Raw genomic sequence first — 12,439 nt, 5'->3', positions numbered from 1 at the left:
GAAAAGCAAATCCTGATTCTAATACTGTGTGAATTTAAACAACTTCTAATCTCTCATTAGGAAGATGTAAATAACAGGATATTTGCAAGATTCGGATGAGGTAACTCTAGTAAAGCTTTTAAGACAATGTCTGACAATATATTAATGTTGCCATAAATATTAGCCTAAAAAATCCTAATAAGAAAGGAGGAAATAGAAGTGTTTCTGTTCATAGATGACCTGATTATCTATCTAGAAAATCTAAAATAATTGACAAAAGTCTCTTGGAACTAATAAGCGATTATAGCAAGGTTGATTATAGCAAAGTCAACACACAAAAGTCAATCACTTTTCTATAGTCAGCAATGACCAAGTGGAATTTGAAATTAAAAATGCATAAACATTAGATAGGAGCACCTAAATGTATGAAACAAATATTAACAGATCTGAAGGGAGAAATAGACAGCAATATAAAAATAGCAGAGGACCTCAGTGCCACACTTTTAAGAATGGATAGATAATCCAGACAGAAAATCAATAAGGAAACATTGGACTTAATCTACATATTAGCCCAGATGTACCTAACAGACACATACAGAACATTCCATCCAACAGCAGCAGAATACACATTCTTCTCCAGCACACATAGAAACATTCTCCAGGATAAATCATATGTTAGGGCACAAAACAAGTCTTAATAAATTTAAGAAGATTGAAATGATATCAAGCATCTTTTCTAATCATAGTGGTATGAATCTAGAAATCAATTACAAGAAGAAAACAGGAAAATTCACAAGTAAATGGAAATTAAACAACAATGCTACTAAACAACCAATGGATAAAAGAAGAGATCAAAAGAGAAATAAAAAATATCTTGAGGCAAATGAAAATGGAAACATAACATACCAAAACTTATGGAATGCAGCAAAAGCAGTTCTAAGAAGAAAGTATAGTGATAAATGCTTACATTAAGAAACAAGGAAGATCTAAAATAGACAACCAACCTGTACACCTCGAGGAACTAGGAAAAGAATAACAAAGTCCAGAGTTAGCAAAAGGAAGGAACTAACAAAGATCAGAGCAGAAATAGATGAAACAGAGATCAGAAAAAATAGGAAGATAGAAAAGATCAAAGAAACTAAGAGAGAGTTTTTTGAAAAGATAATCAAAATAGACAGATCATCAGCTAGACTCACCAAGAAAGAAAAAAGAGGACTCAAATAAACAAAATTATAAATGCAAGGGGAGACATTATAACTGATACCACACAAATGCAAAGGATCATAAGAGACTATTATGAACAATTATACACCAACAAATTGGACAACATAGAAGAAATGGACAAATTCCTAGAACTATACAACCTACCAAGACTGAATGATGAAGAAATAGAAAATCTAACCAGACCAATAATGAGTAGGAGATGGAATCAGTAATCAAAAACCACCCAACAAAGATCCTGGTACCAGATGGCTTCACTGATGAATTCTACCAAATATTTAAAGAAGAACCAATGCCAGTTCTTCTCAAACTCTTCCAGAAATTAGGAGCACTCACAAACTCATTTTATAAGCCAGCATTAACCTGATACCAAAGCCAGATAAAGACACAAGAAAAGAAAATTATAGGCCAATATGCCTGATGAAAATAGATGCAAAATTTCTCAACAAAATATTAGTAAGTTGAATTCAATCATACACTAAAAAGATCATACATCATGAACAAGTGGGATTTATTTTGGGACTGCATGGATGGTTCAGTATCTGCAAATCAATCAATATGTTATACTACATTGACAAAATGAAGGCTTACAGTCATATGATGATCTCAGTAGATGCAGAAAAAGCATTTGACAAAATTCAACATCGTTTCACGATAAAAACTCTCAACAAACTGAGTGTAGAGGGACTGTACCAAAACATAATAAAGTCCATATGTGACAAGCCCACAATGGGCAAATACTGAAAGCTTCTTTTCCAAGATCAGGAACAAGATAAACATGCCCATACTCACCACTTTTATTCAACATAGTGTTGGAAGTCCTATCCAGAAGAATCAGGCAATAAAGAGAAAGAAAAGGCATCAGAATTGGAAAGAAAGAAGTAAAATTGTCTCTATTTGTAGATGACATAATTTTATGTATAGATAATCCTAAAGACTCAACCAAAAAACTCTTAGAACTAATCAATGAATTCAGTAAAGTTTCAGGATACAAAATTAACAGACAAAAAGCAGTAGCATTTCTATACACTAACAATAAATTTTCTGAAAAAGACATAAATGATCTCACTCACAGTAGCATCAAAAACAATAAAATACTCAGTAATAAATTTAACCAAGGAGGCGAGAGATTTCTACTCTGAAAACTACAAGACATCGATGAATTGCAGAAGACACAAATAAATGGAAAGTTATCCCATATTCATTGACTGGAAAAATTAATATTGTTAAAATGTCAATACTTCCGAAAGCCATTTATAGATTCAGTGCAATCCCTATCAAGATTCCAATGGCATTTTTTACAGAAATAGAACAAACATAAAAAATTTGTATGGAACTCAAAAGACCTTGAATAGCCAAAGAAATCCTGAGAAAGAACAAAGCAAGACATCACACTTCCTGATTTCAAGCTACACTATAAAGCTATAGTTATAAAAACAGTATTGTACTGGCATAAAAACAGACAAATAGACCAATGGAACACAATTGAGAGCCCAGAAATAAACTCAAGCATATACGGTGAATGAATATTTGTCAAGAGAGCCAAGAATACTCAATGGAGAAAAAACAGTCTCTTCAATAAATGGTGCTGGGAAAACTGGATATTCACATGTAAAAGAGTGAAATGACTCCTATCTTACACAAATCACAAAAATTAGCTCAAAATGGATTATAGACTTAAATGTAATTCCCCAAACCATGAAACTCTTAGAAGAAAACAGTAAAAAAACCTCCTTGACATGGCTCTTGATAATGAATCTTTTGAAATCACACCAAAAGCATGAACAACAAAATAAAAAATAAACAAATGGACTGCATCAAACTAAAAAACCCAAAGAACAAAGGAAACCATTAACAAAATGAAAAGACAACCTATGGAATGGAAAAAATTATTTGCAAACCATATATCTGATAAAAGGTTAATATACAAAACATGTCAAGAGCTTATACAACTCAATAGCAAAAAAGAAAAAAGAAATCTATTTAAAAAATGGGCAAAGGACCTGAATGGATATTTTTCCAAAGAAGATATATGAATGGTCGACAGGTACATGAAAGATGTTCAACGTCACTATTAGGGAAATGCAAATTAAAACATCAATGAGAAATCACCTCATCCTTGTTAGAATGGCCATCATCAAAAAGACAAGAGATAACAAGTGCTGACATGGATGTGCACTGTTGGTAAGATTGTAAATTGGTATGGCCACAATAGAAAACAGTGTGGAGGGTCTACAAAAATTTAAAAATTAAAAATAGAACTACTGGAAATTCTACTTCTGGGAATATGTCCAAAGAAAACAAAAACCCTAATTCAAAAAGATAGCTGCACTCCTGTGTTCATTGTGGCATTATTTATAGTAGCCAAGACGAGGACACAACCTGTCTCCATCTATGGATTAATAGATAAGAAGTTGTGATGTGTCTATAAATATATATATATATATATATATACACACACACACACATACATATAATATGGTATTTTATATATATATATATGGTATAATATATATACATAATGTGGTATATATTTTATATATATGTAGTATATATAAATGGAATATTGGAATATTATTCAGCCATAAAAAATAAGGAAATGCTACCATTTGTGACAACAAGGATGGACCCTAAAGGCATTATGCTAAATGAAATAAGTCGGACATAGAACAACAAATACTATATGACCTCATTTATATGTGTAACCTAAGAAAGCAACAACAACAAAAGAAACATCAAGCTCATAGAAAAAGAGGTCAGATATGTGGTTACCAGAGATGGTGGGAACAACAGCAACCACAACAAAAACATCAAACTCATAGAAAAAGAGGTCAGATTTGTGATTACCAGAGATGAGGAGTAGGGGGCAGGGGAGGGGGGCATTGGTGGAAGATGGTCAAGAGGTACAAACCTCCAGTTATGAGGTAAATAAGTACTAGGGATATAATGTACAACATGATAACTACAGCTAACACTGCTGTATGATATATAGGAAAGTTCTTAAGAGAGTAGATCCTAAGAGTTCTCATCACGAGGAGAAATGTTTTCTTTTCTTTTTGTTGTCTATATGAGATAATGAATGTTAATTAAACCTATTGTGGTAGTCGTTTCACAATATATGTAAATCAAACCATCACAATGTACACCTTAAACTTATACAGTGATGTATGCCAATTATATCTCAATAAAACTGAGGGAAAAAGGCATACAAACTGGAAAGGAAGAAGTAAAATTGTCTATATTTACAGATGATGTGATATTATATGTGGAAAACCCTACAAATGCCACCAAAAACTGTTAAATTCAGTACAGTTACAGGATAAACAGTTGCATTTCTATACAGCAATGAATTATCATAAAGGGAAATTAAGAAAAAAATCTCATTTACAATAGCATCAAAGAGAATAAAATACTTTGGAATAACTTTAACCAAGGAGGTGAAAAATCTGTACACTGAAAACTATAAGACATTAATGAAACAATGGAAAAAGAAACAAGTAAATGGAAAGATATTTCATGATTATGGATTAGAATAATTAATATTGTTAAAATGTCCTCACTACCCAAAGCAATCTATAGATTCAATGTAATTTTTATCAAAATTGCAATGATATTTTTCACAGAAATAGTCAAGACAATCCTAAAATTTGTGTGGAACTACAAAAGATCCCAAATAGCCAAAGCAATCTTGATGAAGAATAGAGCTGGAGGCCTCACACTTCCTGATTTCAAACTACACTACAAAGCTATAGCAATCAAAACCATATGGTATTCACATAAAAACAGACACATAGATCAACGGAACAGAATAAAGAGTCTAGAAATAAACCAATGCATGTATGGTCCATTAATTCACAAGAAAGAAGCCAAGAATATACAATGGGGAAAGGACAGTCTCTTCAATAAATAGTGTTGGGAAAACTGGACAGCCACTTGCAAAAGAATGAAACTGGACCACTATCTTGTATCATAAACAAAAATTAACTCAAAATGGATTGAAAACTTAAATGTAAGACCCGAAACCATAAAACTCCTATTTTTCCACAAATGGTTTTGGAACGACTGGACCTGCACATGGAAAAAATGAATCTAGACACAGTCCTTATACCTTACACAAAAATCATCTCAAATGGATCATAGACCTAAAGGTAAAATTCAAAACTAGAAAACTCCTAGGGGATAACATAAGAGAAAGCCTAAATGATCTTAGGTACGATGACTTTTTAGATAAAATGCTAAAGGCATTTACATGAATGAAGCAATTGATAAGCTGGACTTCACTATAATTGAAAACTTCTGCTCCAAAGAAGGCAATGTTGGGGTCGGCCCGGTGGTGTAGTGGTTAAGTTTGCACTCTGTTTCGGCAGCTGAGGGTTCACAGGTTGGGATCCCAGGAGCAGACCTAGCACTGCTCATCGGGCCATGCTGTGGTGGTACCCCACATAAAATGGAGGAAGATTGGAATAGATATTAGCTCAGTGACAATCTTCCTCAAACAAAAAGAGGAAGATTGGCAACAGATGTTGGCTCAGGGCCAATTTTCCTCCTTCCCCCCTCCCCCCGAAAAAGGTGATGTTGACAATAAGAAGACAAGGTACAGACTGGGAGAAAATGTTTTCAAGAGACATATTTGACAAAGGACCATGTCCAAAATATACAAAGAACTCTTAAAACTCAGCAATAAGAAAACAAACAACGCAACTAAAAAACGGGCAAAAGGCCAGAGACCTGAACACACACCTAACCAAAGAAGATATAGAGATGGTAAGTGAGCATAAGAAAAGGTGTTCAATGTCATACGTCATTAGGAAATTGCAAATTAAAACAACAGTGAGGTATTACTATACATCCGTTAGAATGGCCAATATCCAAAACATTAACACCACCAAATATTGGCAAGGATGTGGAGCAACAGGAACTCTCATATACTGCTGGTGGGAATGCAAATTGTACTGCCACTTTGGAAGACAGTTTGACAGTTTCTTATAAAATTAAACATACTCTTAGCATATGATTCAGCAATTGCATTCCGTGATATTTACCCAAAGGAGCTGACAACTTTGTCCACACAAAAACCTGCACATTGATTTTCCAGCCTCTTTATTCACAATTGCCAAAACTTGCAAGCAGCCAAGATGCCCTGCAGTAGGTGAATGGGTAAATTGACTGTGATACATCTAGAAAATGGAATATTTTTCAGTGCTAGAAAGAAATGAGCTACCAAGCCATGAAAAGACATGGAGGAATCTTAAATGCATATTACTGAGTGACAGAAGCCAATCTGAAAAGGCTACATACTGTATGATTCCAGCTATATGACATTCTGGAAAAGGCAAAACTATGGAGACAATAAAAAGATTAGTGGTTTTGGAGGCGGGGGTGGAGGGAGGTAAACAGGCAGAGCAAAGAGGAATTTTGGGGCAATGAAAATATCCTGTATGATATTATAATGATGGATGTATGTCATTATACATTTGTCCAAACCCATAAAATGTAAAACACTAAGAGTGAGCCATAAGGTAAACTGTAGTTTACATTATGATATCTATGATATGATGTGTCAGTGTAGGTTCATCGATTGTAACAAATGTACCACTCTGGGGGCGGATATTGTTAGTAGGAAAGGCTATGCATGTGTAGGAGTTAGGGATAAGTGGGAAATCTCTGTACTTTCCACTCAATTTTTCTGTGAACCTAAAACTGCTCTAAAAAAATAAACTTAATTAATTATTTTATTAATTTAAGAAGTCCCAGGTAAAAATGAAAATCTAGTGATATGAAAAAGAAATTCCAAGATGTGTCATTCTTAAATGTCTTGTATTAGTGAACATCATTTATCTCTGATCAATAGTTGATCAATATTATTTCACTGTCTTTGTCTAAATGCTATAGCCAGAATCTCTAGCATATTAATTAGATAGGAGCTGTAGTGTATCTGTCAACTAGCAGCACTTCAGATATAAGATACACCTAGAAAAACAGCCAGCAGGGGACATTTACACTCAAATTGGCAGTTTTATTTGATTTAAAAAATTCAATGATTTTTAGCAAAATTGGCAAGGACCAAAGGAGAAACATTAAAGTAGTAGTATTTTTTTTAAAAGATATTCTTGAAGACAATGAAAATGGCTATGAAATTGCTTTATAAGCTTGGAGACGCACAAATGGATCTGGCATTCTCGCTGTGAGAACTTTGAAGGCTTTTAATCTCCAGAATGCATACATTTTATGTTACTATAATTTCCAATTTCCAAATCTCGCTTAGGTTTGGCATGGGGTGGTGCTAATATCTTTGATGCCAGAGATGAATCGATGAGGTCTGTGGCAAGAACTAACAGCAGGAAGCACCGTCAGCAGCTTTCTTTAAGAAATGGACTGTCGCCATCAATTCTTCTGTTTAGACGTCCGGACTGTTGTCAGTATAAGCATCCCATTTGACCTATGAGTTCATGCCAGTGGGAAAAAAAATCCTCTCGTTGTGTACCTGATTTTATTATTTTTATGGTTGATATAAACCTTTTTTAAAAAGCAAGAGGAAGATAAATGAGGAAAAGCATAGGGATCACCCAAGATCCATCTATTTCTATGCCTGTTTCTAGGATACCTTCCTCCCTGAGAATTGTAACTGAACGACCCACACGAGAGTAGTTAATCATCACAGGGGCAGGAGTCTGCTTTTTTGGGAGTCCTGTTTTCTAAATCTTCCAGCATATGAAAACCACATTTCCATGACAAACCGGCATGCCACTTCTGAAAGTTGTGGTCCGCTTCAGACAATTCTGCAGGGAGTTAACAAAGATTAGACCCGAGTTGTGACTGGCAGATAGCCTAAGTGATGGTGTGTAGATCAGCTTTCCACAATTCAATTTGTGTTCAGAAGACTCATAGCTATAAAACTACTTGCTGAATTAAAAAAGGATTGTAGTGCTGTGGTGAGAGTGTGACCTGCAGGCAGTTTTATATGAGCTAAATAGAGAGGTCTCCAGGCTTCGATGGTGTGATCATTACATAAATGTGGATCTAGCAACTTCTTGTTCACAAATGTGGCCACAATTAACCATTTAATTTTGAAGAATTTCCAGCTCATTTACCATTTTTGAAGATCGCCCCTGAGCTAATATCTGTTGCCAATCTTCCTCTTTTTGCTTCAGGAAGATTGTCCCTGAGCTATCATCTGTGCTAGTCTTCTTCTATGTTGTATGTGGGATGCTGCCACAGCATGGCTTGACAAGTGGTGTGTAGGTCCACGCCTGGGAACGAAACGCACCAACCACATGCCGCCAAAGCAGAGTGCGTGAACTTAACCACTACGCCATGGGGCCGGCCCCACGATTTTTTTTCTTTTTACCTTGTTGACGTACTGAATACTTTCTTTCTCCAAATTATGGACCACATAGGAGAAAATAAAAACGTTAAAGCTCAAGACAATAAACACTTCTTTATCTTGTAAGCAACATTCAAGTGATATAAAATAAAAATATTTTATTAAGATTCTATTCCTAGCTCTTCCACTGGACTATGGGTATTATGCTTTTGGGTAAGTAACAGTCCACTAGCATTTTATTTCTGTTGTGCCTTCTATCTCCATCATCCTAATGAAAAGAATATTTTGTTCTCTTGAATAGTTCTTTGAGATTATTGATCAAAATGCAATTAATAACCCCTTCTACCAATCACAGCTCCATGATACTGTCTTTCTGGCACATACCTGCGCATGCACACACGCACCACAATGCATCCACTTTCAGCAGCATGTAAGAGGAAAGTATTTAAAGTTGTGGGAACAAACCCCAGTAGGGATGAAAATAGTTCTGCAAATATGTGATACTCATGGAGAGTCAAGGGAACTCACTTTAGACTCTCTCTGCATCTGTTTTTGTGGAGAGACGTAGAAGTGATTCCCTAGTACGCCCTACGGCAGTGACCAAGCTGATTGGTGATTCAGTTTCCTCAGATGCAGAATGGGAATAATGCTGCCTTACAGAGTACTGTGAAGATAAAATTCTATGGTTCACGTGCAAGGGCTTAGAGAAGGAAAAAGAATACGATGCAGATAGTACTTACAGTAATAGCTATCCTGTGTAAGTGCCTTTGTGTGCTAGACAGTGTTGCATACATTATTTCATTTAGATATTATTTGCTTCATTTTATAGAAATGAAGGTTAAGAATGGCAAATCAGCTTGCCAGCGTCACACAGAAGATGGCAGAGCTGGAATATGTGCACAGGTCTGAATGGATTCAAAGCTCATCCCCTTTTTCTTCTGTTATACCTTTTATAAAATATCCTTCTTTGTCTTGGCAAATGATTTTGGCTTTGAAATCTATTTTTTAATATTACCTAGTAATATGTGTTAGCATTTACACAAATGACAAAATCAACTTTATTACCACTGATTGGATAGGGGACAGCCAAATAAAAATGCCTAAGAGAACTGCTAGTCTGCATTCTTTATTTCAAAAATAAAAAATTAAGGAACACGCCTAAGGCGTACAGTGCAGTGGTACAAGGGTGATTACCAGAGCCCCCTATTGTAAATGCCATTAATATGACTCATAATCTCCTGTCTTATCATGGAGTAGTGTTATGTACCTTTTCTCTCTAGCTAAGTCATCAGCACCTAGAATTCTGGTTTTATGCATTGCCAGATCTTCCATTTACAGTGCATTTGGTAGCCATTCTATAATTATTAATTGAATGAAAGAATAATGTGAATACATATGGGGTACATCGTTTAGAATCAGGCCCAGCTTTTAAAGGATGGTGCACAGATAATCTAGTCCTTTAGCTATTCTGTGCCTCTTGACAATTTGTTTCTAAGTGGTAGAGTTAATGCCAGCAGACGAACTCATTCTCTGGTGTAGTTTTTACCGAGTTTACTGGTTGGCCTTGAGCAATTGCAGAATAACCAAATACAAGGTAAATATGGACTTTTTACATTGTTTTAAAATCTTAGGAATCTGCGTTGATATTTCTGCAGATGCCAAACTTGAAAAGGCACCGAACTTGAGGATAACAAATAGCATGATGCACACTAAGAGGAGCCATAGACCTTGTTGTGACTGATAACTAGGTACATGGAGATGACAACATTGTGAATGAGAGTGGTGAAGTGCTGAGGGCAGAGCTGACCGTGAACAGGTGACTGAGTTTATGCCAATCCATAAAAAATAGCAAAGCCAGGGTCTTAAATTGTGACTCTAGGCTTTTAAAGAGCTTCCGTGTTAGTGTGGTTAAAAGAATTTAGCACTAGAATGAAGTAAGATATTTCAGAGGTCATTAAACCATCACTTGGGGGTGATGACTTCTGAAATACTTTATTGCAATTCATTTCCCAATATAAAGAAACCTTTAGAACTCCTAAAGACATATTGATTACACCTCAGACTCAAGAATAAACTCAAATGAACAGTTTCATTTATTGAAACACAAAAGAGTCTTAATTACACTGATTATTTTTTCTCTGTATCATTTGCTAAGCATTTTATTTGGGGATCATATATTAGCTAATATATACCTATTATTATAGGTATATATTATAAGGTAGGATCACTTTATGAAACAGTATTTGAGATTTTAAACTACCTAACTAGCCAATTATATAATAACATAAAGCCAAATTTTTAAAATATAAATGCAAATCAAACAACTTTTCTCTCACCTCTGAGTAGCCAGTGACCATCAGATGATATGTAGAAAGAGGCAATATGGAACAGTAGAGAGCAGCACTGAGGCACAAGACAAATGTTCTGCCCTCTTCAGCTCTCTCACTAAGCAGTTGAGTGAGTTTAACAGTGTTAACCATTCCATTAGATAAAGATGTGGCAATAGGTGATCTATAAGTTGCTTCTAGCACTAAAATTCTATCAGTTCTATGATCCAAAAAAGAATGTCATATGCAAATGACATGATTCTATGTCCTCATAATAAATGACTTCTTAATTATTCAAATGAATGGTATTTTTGTCCAATTCAAAGAAATGGAAATCTACATTAAGAAGAGAGAAATAAACAAACTTCTCAAAACAAATTTACCTAATCAGTCCTTGGTGTGTCCAGATTATCTATAAAAATCTAATAAGTGATCCAAAGCTTTCTTTGCCGGTGTGGAATCAGTTGCTTTTAGAATCAGAGGATGATTTTGCTCCATGAGAGCAGTCACTTTTCTACAGACTGCAGCCCTCCCACCCACAATTTACTCTCTGCCCCGCCCTCCTCCCGCTTTTCCTCCTGTGTCTTCTCCTCCTCTCTAGAGCTCTCATTGTCACTCTGAATGCATTCTTCCTATACAATTTTCTCTTTCATCAATAACTAGAAGCACCTCACACCAGGCACTGTACAATCCAATTGAGCGTATGATAGTTTTCCTTACAGCAGAAATGTAAAAGTCACGTCATTTTGAGAATACTTTCTAGTGTCTCTCCAAAATGGCTTTAGAGTATCTCTCTCAGGTAAACCACGGGATGTCTCATTTTTTCAGGAAGTATTTACAAAATCTCTTAATGGTGGTTGACTTACATGTAAGCAAACTTTTATGTACAGGTAAAAAGTCATACCCTGATGACTTTATTAGTTTTCTTCGTAGAGGTCTACCCCCTTTAGAGGTCTTTTTCCCTAGTGCTAGGGGTCTACCCTCTCTAGATATTAGCAATTGCTCTGTATTTAAACAGATCCAATGATGCCTGTTGACATTTTAGCCTCTAAAGCAATCTGATGACCTAGGCTTATCCCTGTAAAGAACATGTATCTTATTTAACCAACATCACCAGCCAGTGGGAAGGTGTTGTGGCTCAGTCAATCTTTTTCATGCTGTTTTGACCACACCATATAGGCAAATGCAACCTTGGCCTGTGTGTTGGACCATCCTGGGTCTTATGTCCCTTAGCTTAATTTTATACCTCTTCATTTCATATCAATGAAAATTAATTGTTTTGGTCTTTCATGTTGCTATTTTAAATTCATGAATGAATGGTAAAAAACTAGGGGAAGAGGAAATGATGTAAAATACAAGCCTGTCAATTAAGCAGTATAATAAAGCAGGAAAGAATAATATATTAAAATTTTTCAGTATCTAGAGATATTAACTCATGAGCAGGTGAAAAGGACAAACAAAAAGAAATTGGGATCAGTAGAAGAGGACTCCTTTGTCTGGCTAATTAGATATCTTCTGTATGTGGAAGGGAATCTTAGTAGCAAACACTTATCCAACATGTTGTGGAAGAGGAACTCATGCCTTGTGT

The 12,439-nt window shown here is 35.3% G+C and overlaps 1 protein-coding gene across 17 annotated transcripts in view; it reads left to right on the top strand.

Annotated features, from left to right (window-relative positions):
- The window catches only part of CTNNA3 (catenin alpha 3), a 1,499,312-nt gene that overhangs the window by 813,411 nt on the left and 673,462 nt on the right, over positions 1 to 12,439 (top strand). For 3 of the 17 annotated variants that reach the window (XM_070488712.1, XM_070488705.1, XM_070488713.1), the window contains one exon: positions 9,354 to 9,626. The exons of the other annotated variants lie outside the window; for them this stretch is intronic. In XM_070488712.1, coding sequence (XP_070344813.1) covers positions 9,354 to 9,359 — 6 coding nt within the window. In that variant the 3' untranslated portion in view covers positions 9,360 to 9,626. Of the gene's footprint in view, positions 1 to 9,353; positions 9,627 to 12,439 lie in introns of those variants that run through there. 17 annotated transcript variants of the gene reach the window in all.

The sequence above is a fragment of the Equus asinus genome, chromosome 2, assembly GCF_041296235.1.
Source record: "Equus asinus isolate D_3611 breed Donkey chromosome 2, EquAss-T2T_v2, whole genome shotgun sequence".
NCBI lineage: Eukaryota > Metazoa > Chordata > Mammalia > Perissodactyla > Equidae > Equus > Equus asinus.
Note: the sequence above shows the minus strand (reverse complement) of the source record. Positions and strands in the feature narration are given on the sequence as shown.